Source organism: Brachyistius frenatus, unplaced genomic scaffold (assembly GCF_029030835.1).
Source record: "Brachyistius frenatus isolate BFR_SWC_R1_liver_20210118 unplaced genomic scaffold, ASM2903083v1 Contig_4, whole genome shotgun sequence".
Classification (NCBI taxonomy): domain Eukaryota; kingdom Metazoa; phylum Chordata; class Actinopteri; family Embiotocidae; genus Brachyistius; species Brachyistius frenatus.
In genome coordinates this window covers 5992912-6006306 of record NW_027210603.1, presented here as the reverse complement: position 1 = coordinate 6006306, position 13395 = coordinate 5992912, and the positions used below count along the sequence as shown (strand labels likewise).

The 13395-nt window shown below is 44.6% G+C and overlaps 1 protein-coding gene across 3 annotated transcripts in view; it reads left to right on the top strand.

Moving 5' to 3' along the window:
- Positions 1-12944, top strand: part of magi1b (membrane associated guanylate kinase, WW and PDZ domain containing 1b) — a 145812-nt gene extending 132868 nt beyond the window's left edge. For all 3 annotated transcript variants that reach the window (XM_069712743.1, XM_069712734.1, XM_069712726.1), the window contains 5 exons: positions 3120-3213; positions 3398-3488; positions 4461-4604; positions 7552-7690; positions 10942-12944. In XM_069712743.1, the coding sequence (XP_069568844.1) occupies positions 3120-3213; positions 3398-3488; positions 4461-4604; positions 7552-7690; positions 10942-12164 (1691 nt within the window). In that variant the 3' untranslated portion in view covers positions 12165-12944. The remainder of the gene's footprint in view (positions 1-3119; positions 3214-3397; positions 3489-4460; positions 4605-7551; positions 7691-10941) is intronic.
- Positions 12945-13395: the final 451 nt, after the last annotated feature.

Genomic DNA, 13395 nt, shown 5'->3' with positions numbered 1-13395 from the left:
GAGAGTTGCAGTTGAGATACTACTTTTCAAGCTGGTTTTGTCATTAAATGTAATTTTATTTGTGTAAAACGTTCTATTCCCCTGATAAACTGCTGCCAAATTAGGGGCCCAACATCCCCAGGGGTCCCAAAAGGGTCCTTATAACAGTGTGGGATCGTTCTTAACAGCACAAAATGGAGGCAAAAACTCATTAAGCCAAACCAGGTTGAAGTGCAGATTTAGTTTTGCTCTGTGGCACATGATGGGAGTGAAACAGAACAATTATCAGTTATTATTACTATTATTACAGATTATAATTAAGTTCAGGACTAGTTGTCTTTTTCCTGAGTGGGAAGATGTGTTTTATAAAAAATGGAGTTTCTTCACTTGCTTTCAAAGTAACTGGAATGCCCCTGCAATGTTGACAGAAGTGCTACTTTGGGGATATTTGGAAATTGTCCCAGTATTTGCATTTCAGCTTTTGGCATGTTTCCACAAACATGGAAGAATAATTTAAGTGTGTGTGTGTGTGTGTGTGTGTGTGTGTGTGTGTGTGTGTGTGTGTGTGTGTGTGTGTGTGTGTGTGTGTGTGTGTGTGTGTGTGTGTGTGCGTGTGTGCGCGCATGTGCGTGAAAGCGTGCATGCATGTGTGTGTGAGAAAGAGTGAGAGAAACAGAGGGAGTAGTGCAGAGCTCCCTCTGTGTACGTGGGTGTGTCTTTTCTGTCAAAGTGGTTTTAAGGAAAAGTTTGTGGATGTTGTACGTCTTGCTGCACAGCTGAGAGCTCTCGCTACTTTGTGCTGACAGATCACCCTGGCATGCTGCACAAATACTGTTTAATTAAGTGTGTGTGTGTGTGTGTGTGTGTGTGTGTGTGTGCGTGTGTGTGTGCGCGTGCGGCGATGCTGCCTGTCAACCTGCACACTGGTAGAAATTGGAGCTATTTGTCCGCCGCTCGTTGCTTTCCGGCTCAATTCTTATGGATGAAGACTCTTTTATTCTATTTTTTCCTTGCTGAGCAGTTGATGAGAACAGTGAGCCAAAATTGCTCTGCCAAGAAGACAGCGAGAGAAAAACAGAAGGCATCAGGGAGGAATAACTGGATATGCTTAATCGGAAAGTTCTACTCTGTGTTCATGTGCATGTGTCAAACAAACGGAGGCTGTCTGACACGGAGACGGAGGGAGTGTCAGGAAGAGGTCGTGTCTCTGAGCGACTCGTCTGTCATGCCCATTTCTGCGTTGATCAGGCCTGTCTAAACTTTGTGATGTAAATAAATACCGTAACAAGAGCTTCCTCCAAGGTGAAGTCAGGTTCAGCTGATTTGCATTGAGCTCCCCCTCTCCAGCGTGCGAGAGCACAGATGGAATTTTGTAGAGACGGATGCTCGATACTTCTGCGGTGACAAAGAAAAACAGGCACGGGAGTCTTCCTGCTGGCGCATAGTAATGCATGCACAAGCAGCTAATGCCTTTATCGAAGCTCATGTCTGTGCAGCAGCATAGACTCGAGGCGCAGACCAAGCACACTTCATTGCTTCCCATTGTGTGAAAGGATGGAGAAAGACTTGCCTGAGGTGATATGATTTTTCAAGCACATATTGTATATTAGATATTGTACAGACCTATTTCTCTTATATTTCCTCTCTTTCTTTCCTTCCGTGTTGTGCTTTGGCTCTCCTGAATTTCTCATTTTGATTGTACCTTGCTCTCCTCCCTACTTCTGCCCATTCAGGGTGGGAGGGCATATTGCCAGGGCCAGAGACAAATTACAGAAACAGTTCGGTGCTTATTCTGCGCACCCTGAAAGTTTTGAAAGCGAGAGAGGAGAAAAGAGGCAGAACGGAAAGACAGAAGAGAAAGAATTTTCCTGATAGAAAACAGTTGGAAGAGAGACCAATAGAGAGAAGAACGGAGAGAGGCAGCAGAATGGAAGTAGTGTGTTATGCGAAAGAGCAGATGGAAGGTCAAAAAGGGTTTAGTGAAAGTGGAAAGTGAGGAATGACCAACATAAAATATGTGAGAATGTAACACCCAGTGGGGGGCGGCATGCTGAGGAACGAGTTGAGACATTCATCACCTACTCACGTACAACCTGAAAGAAGAAGGCTTCGTCTTCACTCACGGTCGGAAATGGAGCTCCCCCCACCCACACTCCAACTCGATTGGTCGACTTTGTAGATCTCGGGCAACAGGCAATCGAAGAGTTAAACCTACAGGCTCCGAGGGGATTGGCGGAGGGGGAAGGAGATGAATAGCGGAGAGGGGCAACCGACCGTGATTGGAATAGCGAGTAGAAGATTTAGAGGGGGAGGCGTGCTGAGTTGTGCTCAAATATAGGGTACCTGTAGATAGCCAGGAAAGATGAGGTTGTTCAGGAAAAGAAAGGATTCTTTATGCAGCAGGAGAAGTGGAATGATGGTGCGCTTTGTTGTCCAGCGGGGTTTAATTAAAAACACAAAATGATTCGATCGGGGTGAAGACAAAACAGAGAAACTCTGAGCTTTTATATCACTGGAGGCTGCAAGTGTTTCCTGTTTGACAATTCACAGAGACAGAATTAGTTTCAGTCTAAAATGAGATGTACACCTTTCTGGGGAAAAGAAAAATGACAAGAATCTTGACAACATGATTGACACAAACTGTTTTGTTACCCTGGTGTCCTGGATCTCCGGTAAGTGGTTGAAGGAAAGCTGGTGGTGCTCCCCAGTGTTTTGGGCTGATAGCTGCTGAATGGGCACTGGTGTACATACTGGAAAAAAAGGAACCGTGAAAAATAGATTTAATTCCATCGCACTGTCTTCCAAGAACACCAGGGAAGCTTCTATTACATTATCTCTATGCAAATTATAACGTATTGAATTATATGCTCTATGAAAAAAGCAAATATCAATGAAACCTATTCACTGTAGCCGGAAGGTTTTATGTTTGCTGAAGGCACAGAGGTTCTTGAACTGTGTGGAAGATGCCTTGCACTGGTTGACATAGTGATTTACCTGACAATAACTAATTATTAAAATGACATTTCCTTTTTATGAAGTCAGTTTGGCCCCGTCACCTTAATAAATATGTTTTATTTCATGTGGCATTTGTTGGATAAAAAATGCCATGACAACGTCTTTCTTCTCCCACTCTCCTTTAGAGTCATCGAATGCATCTTTATTGACAAATGCAGAGAAGATCGCCACTATAACCACCACTCACACACCTCAGCAACAGGCTGCACCTGAAGCCAGGTGAGGAGCACACTGGGAAATGAAGTATTTTGAACATACCCCCCCTCCCTTTTGAACGTAGAGGTTTTTTTTTGTTTTGTTTTGTTTTTTAAGTGCTGATTTAATAATTACTTGCCTTTATTCCATTTGATTTTTCACTGGTTTGAGCTTTAATATTTCACGCTGACTGCTGTCTCTGTTTCAGAAACAACACCAAACCAAAACAAGAGTCTTTTGAATTTAAGCCCCCACAAGGCCCTCCTCCCCAGCCCCCCGCACAGCAAGTCTCAGCTGAGGTGAGGAAGAACCCTCCATCCGTTCACCTGTCACGCTGTCCATCCATCCATATATCCATATATCCATTTCATATCTCCATCAAAGACCACAGAACTCTACGCTCCATCCCATCAACGTCCTACCCCACATCCACATTTGTCTTCTCAAACATCCATCCAGCTGTTCGAGCACTGTCACCTCCACGCTTCAGCCAACACACCCACCCACCTTCCCAAGGACAAAGAAAGAGCACTTTTATTTATTTATCTCTTCACTCCTTACATGCTGGCATTATCTGAGCCTGTGCATTAAGGAGAGCCTGTTTGCTTTCAAAGTAGCCCCTCAGTCCACTGTGTTCACTGCTGAATTAATCTGGTGGTGTGAAGATGGCTCTCCCAGATAGCATTGATCCTTCAGCAGAGGAGATTAGGAGGGCGAGAGGACAGGAGCTGCTCGGGCTGTCTGCTTGTCCTTGTGCTGCCCAGTCCTTCTTTCTCTCTCTCGCTCTCTTTCTCTGTCTGTGATCTCTCTCTTTTCACCCAGAGCCCAACGCATCAATAATTCAGCATCTTTACACCTAGCATATGCATGTACACACACACACACACACACACACACACACACACACACACACACACACACACACACACACACACACACACACACACACACACACACACACATGCGCGCGCGCGCAAAGTGAGTGTCTGGCACAACTATTTAATAGTTCTGACTTTCCTGAAGGTGGCATTTGTCCCATGCTCCTGAAATAGGAGCCCACTTCAAAGGACACACACACACACACACACACACACACACACACACACACACACACACACACACACACACACACACACACACACACACACACTTGAAATCTGAATCACAAAAGTGACCTTGATGCAAAATGTGTCGTCTTTGTCTCTCTCTCTCTCTCTCTCTCTCTCTCTCTCTCTCTCTCTCCATGCACATGTGTGGTCTGTCTCCATCAGGATCGTGACTACTACTCTGTGGACCTGGAGCGAGACAACAAAGGCTTTGGCTTCAGCCTGCGGGGAGGCCGAGAATACAACATGGACCTGTACGTGCTGAGGCTAGCTGAGGACGGAGCAGCTGTACGCAACGGAACTATGAGGGTACGGACACCACATAGCAAAAGCACCAGCATTTACACACCAAAAACCATTCACGACCACGCATGGAAGGTGTTTCCTCAGGGGGTTGAATGCGAGAAGAGCTTTGTTGTTTGTGGTTTGAAGGGTCCTTCCAGTGACTGGACACAGGAAGTTCCCTTTGTTTATCTAAGGAAATACATCTCAACCTGTGCAAACATGTCTTCTTTAAGTCCTTATTCAAGTAACCCACGGTGATGTCACCATGGCTACGTCAACTCACCCTTGGGGCCAATGAATTTATGGCAGAAAGTTCAGTTCATAAACCTTGATGAGGTGTGATCGCAACGTTCTGAGACTGTTCCTGTTGTTCGCAAATGGAGTAGCACTGACGTGCACGGAGCAGGGGGAAGCCATTACCTTCATGAGTAAGTCTTTGATGTTACGTTCACGTCAGCACCTCAGCTACTTGCGTTTTTGTGACCAATGGTACGTGTGCACTTTCAGTTTCAATGTGGACCTGAAAATTTTGCACATCAAACTTTGTGTATGATTTTTGGGGAACAGAAAGAAGTGACAGGAAGCCAAATCCAGTGAGTCGGGGTGACGCAGCTTCTTCGGTCTTGAACAGTGGAGACTCTTGAGTTGCGAATGCCTCTGAAAACACCTGGCCCAGCTAATTGCTTCATTGCAGAAGATTTTCTGAAGTATTTCAAGGGTCTCTGTTGCCAATTTCCTGAGTTTGACACAACATCAAATGTGTGCTCTCTGCTCAGGTCCATGGTGAAATCACACATGCACAAATGCCATTGGTCACAAAAATGTGTGTAACACAGGTGCTGATGTTGGAATACTGCTAGCTTCCCCCTGCTCTGTGCACATCACAGTTCTGCGCTCCATTTGCAAGGTACAATCTCAGAACGTTCTGATCTCCCCTCCTAATGTAGAGTTGTATTATGGGAAATGTAGGACACAGCCTTAATGAAGTGTGACCCACACAGCACAAGAAAGTAATCCTTAGATATCTCGGCGTCAGTGACATTGATTTTTTGTTTTAGATGAGTCTGTTGCATGTCTCACAACTGTGTGTAAGGATCGAACTGAATTGCGTGACTACTCCTTCAATATTGTACTGAATTATATCATGTTTGGGAGTTTTCTGTGTACTTTCGTGTCCCTAAAAAAATAGACTTAGACTTACTTTATTAAATTAAGGTGACTGTGTATGCAGCTGTGCAACAGTAATAGCAATACTCCCTCTGTAACTGGAATAGTTCCAGATTAATTACATGAAAGCATTTTTCACCTGCATATTTCCTGGAGTCCATAGTGAAGAGTTCCCTCAGCTATTTTAGTTCATTTTGCAAGTACAGGTCTGCCTGGCTTTTGCCTCTGTAGCTTCTAAATCCTGCCTGATAGCTGCATGTCTTTATGTTACGGTGTGAGATGAAGTTACCTGGGGAATCATCACTATAAATGTTAACAAACACAGTGAGGAATAATAGGGCTCCATTTTTATGTATGAGCTGTGTGAGAGACACTTCCATATAACTCCAAAATGTCAACATTTCATAATGCATTTTTAAATCAATGTTTATTTAAATTAGGATAGTTTTTCAGCCCACAAGCCCACATATTCCTCAATCTTTCAGTTTATCTGACAAATAACTAGTATAAGATTTGCATGGTTTTCCATGGATACTGTTTATCTACAACAACATATCACAAAAATGGCTCTTTTATTACATAGCTGTTGATTTTAACTGTTGTGATATACTGATGATATGCTTATTGCTTACTTTCCGGCGCAGTCTCAGCCAGTTTTGATACTTTACAGCCATCAGAATAATATTATCTATCAATATAATTGCTCGAGGATAATGCACCTCCCAATTACTGCAAGCAATGCTCCACTGAATATAAACACCTCCAGGCTTGGCTCCAGAAAGGGTTCACTTTAGGAGTGCAATATCAAAACACAGAAACACTGCGGAGTCTTGGAGCGTAACCGCTGACAGAATATATACTTTTTAATTCATTTCACCGCAAGCTTGTATAGTGGCAATCATACGTGCTTCAGAAGCTGCCAGAAAACTTTAATATTTAACCTTTTAATTTGATTAATTGAACAAAACGTGTAGCACTTCCCCAGGGCTGCTCGACTGAATATACAATGAATGGTTCATTTATTCGCCACTATGTGTTTGCATGCGAGACATGCAGACGGGCCATTTGTAGATACTGTATGAAGGAGGGTTTTTTTCCATATATATTAATGTGCTACACATTAGGGAGTATGTGGGAGTGCACGTATGAACACATTATTACATGCATATCCGAATACACCTATTTCTGTTGGTGTACCTTATTAGCAGGGATATTAATAGTAGCAGCTCTGAGGCAGAGAGAGGTGTCAGTGAGAGATCCATTTTCTGTCAAGAGAAGTATTCCCTTGGTGCAGACAGCGCTGACAGATAACCTGAGGAGTGGATTCAAAGAATCAGGAAGCAAAAAGTGTTTCTTCTGGCTCTTGTTTTCCCTCCGTCTCTCTCACTCTCTCTCTCCCTCCCAACCATTGCTGCTTTTTCATGCAAGTTGTCCTTTCTGTATATTGTTGATTTGGAAAAGAAAATGTTGCTCTTGTGCAGTTAACCGTTCAGTAGATCTGATATGTAACTTCTCCTCAATCTGTCCACCCTTTCCTTCCCCTTCCTCTGTCATTGTGTCCCTTTGAACCTTCGTGCTTCTCATCTTTCCTCTTGTGTACCTTCTCCCCCACTGTCACTCCTTTTTTGCATTCTGTCTTGCTCTGCTGTCTCCTCCTTTTTTTGCGGGCTCCTGCCGTCTCTCCTTTTTTCCCTCTGATTTAACTTCCATCTTCACCTGTCACTCTATGTGTCTTCTCTGCCTCCCACTTTATGATACCTCCTCCCCCTCTTTTCCTTCCCGGTCTTTCTTTCTTTCCCTACAGGTGGGCGATGAAATCTTGGAGATCAACAGAGAGAGCACCAAGGGCATGAAGCATGCGCGAGCCATTGAGCTCATCAAGAACGGAGGCCGCCGCGTCCACCTGGTGCTTAAGAGGGGTGACGGCTCTGTGCCTGAATATGGTGGGTCAATCTACGAAAACATTCCCTTCTCCCCCATCTTCACGCCTTGAACCAGGGGACACCCAGTGAATGGTGGTGGGTTGAAGTGGGCAAGAACTAAATCATCCTCCCGGGACCCTTCACCCATCCCTGGGACAAACCCACCAGGGAGGGGGAGGTGGGGGTTGCTTGGCTTTGGGGTCCCTTTATGGTGGAGGTCACTCCTGTTTTTTTGTTTTTTTTCGGGGGGTGGAGGGGTGGAAGAGTTGTAGGTTGCTCCCGTGGGTGTTTTCGCCCCTCCTGCTGGCACCTGCTCTCAGTTTCCATGTCATCCCGCTGTCACTTTTCACCATTCTGGCCAGTGAGCAAAAGCACTCTGCTGGGACTTTACAGAAAGATGATGGGTTTGATTTCATATGAAAAAAAATGAAACTGTTTACAGTGTTTGAATGACCAGAGTAGTGAAAAATCAATGAAGTAATATTGATGGCTTCAGCTCCTCATTAAACACTAATCTAACATTAAGAGGAGGAAAGAACTTGATCCTTTTGTGTCCCATGATAAAAGATGGGAACCTTACAGCTTTGGTTAGGATGTGACACAAACATATTTATGATATTTATTGAAGGTGAATGTAAGCTACTGATCTCTTAAGGGTTTTAAGTAAGAACTGTATTGAGAAGAAAAGGCATTCTGATGCTCTCTTTTTTGGGCCATTTTCAAGAGAAAAACACAATACTGTGCTTGACATTACTCACTCATCCATGGATTTATTTTGGTTTTTTTTTGCACCCACTGTTGCTGTCATTGAAAAGCTGTGAAGATAGGAACTCCACCAATCTCCCATTCAAAAAGAACATGAGTCGTTCGGATTATATAAACGTTTTGTACAGTGATCAAAAGAATAGAGGCATTTTTACAAGTATTTTTGTTCAGTGTACAGAGCCATGAATCAAAGCCACATATTAATGGATAAAAGTCTATTGCATGAATTTGTCAAAAGTGTAAATTGGATTTTTCTCCCCTTCTATTGTCTATTTTCCATAATATTTATGGAACATTTTTATTTTTTTTTAAATCGTATTGACCAGTTTTGATTGATAGTCACGAGTCATTATAAATGTTTTCTTTTTTTAAGCTTTTTTTTTGTTTTCTTTTTTTTGAATGGAGATACATTTGACTGTTTGGAAAAGTTCATCAATGTAAGTTTATTTGTGCTAAGAATGTGCTGTCTTAACCTGCACCAATATGGCATCATGTGAACTTGTATATTTTGGATCATTGTTTGTACTTTTTAGTTGGCACAACCTCGGACAGTCTTTGCCAGTATTTCTTATGATTTCTGTCAGTGATGTAAAACTGCTTCATTTGCTGTTGTGGGTGTGCCAGTCTCACTGTCTTTTTATTTTTGGGGGGTTTTGGTTCTTCTGCTGCTTCTGTGTCCACATGTCTAGGTTTGTGTGTGTGTGCGTGTGCGTGAGGGTTACTGTGTCTGAGCGTGTGCACGCTTGTTTCCAGGACTTTTCTCTGTAATTGATGGTTTCCACAATAGGGTTTGGGCAATTTCCTGGACTGTCTCTTTATTCTGAATGACTCAATGATCAAATAAACACTTTTTTTTTCATTTAAGAATCAACACAGACAATAATTCTCCTTTTCTTCTTTCAAGTTGGTTCCAAGCAATCTAAACTACTGTGCTCTTCTCTTTTTTTGTTTTTTTGTGTATCTTCCCTTCTTCCTGTATTGCGCTGGGCTCTTGTCTTCCTTCAGGGATGGTCGCTCCCCATCTCACTGCATGTATGAGAAATGACAAGATGGGGGAGGCCTCTGTCCTCCAAAATCAGACCACGGTTTGTAACTGTCCTCCCATGTCGTCTGGCCCTCCCTCCCACTTCCTGTCTCTCTTTCTCTCGTCTCTCTTTCTTTCTCCATCCCGATATGTGTAGTGTGGCCTTAACTCACCCGTGCCCATGCTCTACTCCATGCATACATATCCATTCACTCAAATGCATTGCCAGTGTCGCCGCTGCCGTAACCATTGTCCTGGATCCTTCATGCATACGTTTGTACTAGTTGCCTTTAGCTTCTTGGCAACAAGTCCAAAGATGAAAAGCAGAGTTTTGGTTTGTTCCTGTTAAATGATTTAGATACGCTCACTACTTTAGACCATAACAGAACATCTTTGTTATGGCTCGTTGTCTGCTGTAGTTGCATGTCTGCAATTTGTAGACTTTCCTCAAAGTGCAGAAACACATCCAGGTAAAAATGGGTAAAACAGTAGTAAGGTTTAGTCTTAAGAATATCCCGCCTGTTCTCACTCATAGGGCATCAATTACTGATGTTTGGTCCAAGCCGTTGCCGTCAGAGAGAAAAGCACAGGGTACCCTTTGGCACATTTAACTGGCATCACGTACGTAAAGTAACTTAGTACGTAACATTACTTGTGTAAAATTATATATTTTAACCTAAACCAAGATCTTTTCTTAAAGCTAACCACATGGTTTCTGCTGCTTAAAGCACCTTGTGCGTATTTGCTCGACGTCAGTTAGCTGTGACTAAACAGCAGTATTAAACACCCTGAGATGAGAAGGGGTTGGAATCCCATCATAAACAAAGCATTGTGGTGGTCGCTAATGTAGACGACTTGGTGAGACTAAAACGATACGATTCCGTAAGGTACGCCTTTAAATGGATGTAAAGCCGTGCAGAACATTCAATTCCTTGTCCTCGTAAAATGCCACCCAAACCACACCCACTGTGACTGCAACACATGTACAGCAGTCTGTAATTTTTGCAGAATTTAATTTGCTTTAAAGATTTACAAAATGTCTAAGGCATCATGACAGCGCATGAAAGAGCATGGCTAATGAGTACAATCAAGCAGCATCATCAATATGCAGCACGTTGGTGCTGACTGTAACCAGGCGCCAGTCCAGCCACTCGAGCAGCCAAGTCCCGTTCTGCTTCAGGGAGGTGACCCCGGGTAAACCAGGGAACAGGTTTGTTGTGAGTAACAAGTCTCTTCAAGCGATGGCTGCTTCACAACTGTGTCAGTGCCTCTTATTCTGTGTAAGCTACACTGTGTTACCATTGGCTTTTGTTGTGCCATCTAACAACTGGCCATCTTTGCTGGCATTAACATCAGAATGGCTTCCATTGGAAATGTTTTTAGTGTCATGTCTGAGTGATTCAGCATGATTCATGTGAAAGCAGATAGAAGATATTCGAGCATGTTTGATCGCCCTGCCCTCATCTGTTACACTGTGTTGCAGACGGCAGCCCCAACGACAGCAGCGCAGCCAACCCAGCCTCAGGGTTACAAAACGCTGCGGAAGTGAGCACCCTGCCCCCAACCAATGCACCATCAGAGTCAACCTACCCACCAGAACCCCACCAACCATCCCGGAGCAAGAAGGAGCCGAGCCGCCACCCTAATGGCACTGGCAAGCACCACAATTCCAACCACCGCCACCACTCCCCCAACAAGAAAACCAGCACGGGAAAACACAAGGGGAGAAAGTCCACGGGGAAGAATGGGCCCAAAAGGAAGGATGACGTGGAAAGTGGTGGGCACCGCCACCATCCTAGCAGGAACCACCGCGGTCGCCACCGTTCGCCTAATAAGGGGCACAGCCGGTCACGCAGTGCAGAAAACACCCTGGATAGCCGACACAAGGGGCACCGGCAAGGCCGCTCCCCAGACAGGCGCCACGGTCACCACTCCTCCTCCAACCGCCACCGCTCTCCTCACCGCTCACCTTACCGTTCTCCTCGTCGCCACAGGTCCCCCTACCGCTCTCGGCACCACTCTCCCACCAGACGCCAAGCCCACTCCTCGGACCCATACCGCCGGTATGCCTCCCCAGAGAGACCGAGTCGCAGCAACGAGAAGCCCAATGGAAATGAGGCCGTATTGAAGGAGCCAGCTGTGTCTCCTGAACCCAGCCTTGAGGACAGCATCCTGCGTGAGCCCCTAGCCCTGGATCGCCTGAACAGGGAGGCCACGTTTCCACCACTGCGCAGGGACGACCTGTATGGGGAGGACAGCCTCCTGTTGAGAGCCTCCTCCATGGAGAGGGCATATAAGGGGGACGGCTTGCTGAGGGACATGGCATCCCGCGGCTTGAGAGACACCACCCTGCCCAGAGTGCGCACCCCTGACTCAGATTCAGCATACAAGAGGTACAGCTCGCTGCTGAGGGGGCGTTCACCTGAGAGGACGGAGCGGGACGGGCGCTACGCCAGCCGCTACGCCAGCCGAGGCAGTTCCCCTGAACCTCAGTACCGAGCCCGCAGCCTGGGACGAGACATCTCCCCGATCAGGAGCTCCATAAGGGACGACTCAGAGGACGAAGAGGACGATGACAACTTTGTAGCGGCTAAGGTGAGAGAGTACTACAGCACGCTTAAGACCAACACCAGTCGCTCGTCCAAGCCCATGCTCCCTGAGCCCGAGAATACCTACAAGGAGAATCCCAAAGACCTGAGCATCTGATTGGACAGCTGTCAGCCAATCACATAAACCACCCACCGAACACCTCAAGTACTCACTCCCATTACCACTTGGTTCAACAGAAATGCACCCACCTGTGTACACATGCACACACACGACAACACGTATGCACTCACACACACATTATGTAACAATGTTGAGTTACTAACAACACAGTGATTCCAAAATGACTTTTGAAAGCGTTTTCTTTTTTTAATTGTATGTTGTTTTTTTTCTTGTTTTTGTTTAAACATTCTACATTTACAGTAACTCAGACTTTTCCAGAAAATGTAAAACCATAAAAAACTATGATGTGCCTAACAGTTCCATTAACAACCAACATTTTCTTTTTGATTCGACATGTGGCAGGCATTTTGTGCCCCACTGTCAGATGATGAAATGTATGTACCTTTTTCACAAGGACTCCATGGAAGTACTGCGCACCGGGATCACCATAACCGGTGCTCACAATGATGCTGTGCATGTCTTTACCGGTTTCAATGTCTCTTTCTCTCTCTCTCTCTCTCTCTCTCTCTCTCTCTCTCTCTCTCTCTCTCTCTCTCTTTCTTTCTCTCTCTGCCTTCATTCTCTCTCTCTCCTCCCAGTGCCACTGTTTTTTAGACATCTGACCAGACTATAGCACAAGCCTGCATTTGTTTGTATATTTTTGACAGTTTGCAGTATGTGTACATTCAGAGGTGATCATTTTAAATGAATGAAGGGAAAATTAAAAGTTAAACTACGATGATGATGATGATGATGTTAAAATAAAATAATATATTCAACAAATGAAAAAGTGTGTGGTTGTTTTGGCTCTCTCTTTTTCTTTTCTTTTTTTTTATCACCACCACCAGAATCACTTTGGGATTGAATGTAAGCCGTTGAAGTTCCTAACTGGCTTAAGCAATAGAAAGGCAGTGTGGAAGTGTCATAACAAGGCAGATACTGGGTGGCAGGTTGAAAGGTGTATGCTGGCTGTTTGTAGCACGCTCATCAGTTGGGCAAACAAAAGACAAAACAGTGAGGAGGCTGACATTGTTATCTCAGGCCTCCTAAAAGTGTGTGCGTGGAAATAAAGTCTTTGAAGAAAAGTAGAGCAAAGAGCCTCCATCCTTTCCAAACATCAAAGCCAAGATAGGACAGTCTTAAAAAATGTTCCTTTGCTCCTCCTCACTGCTTACTTTGATATGAGCCTCTTTTTTTTTTTTTTTTTTGCCCCCATTTCTCCAATCAC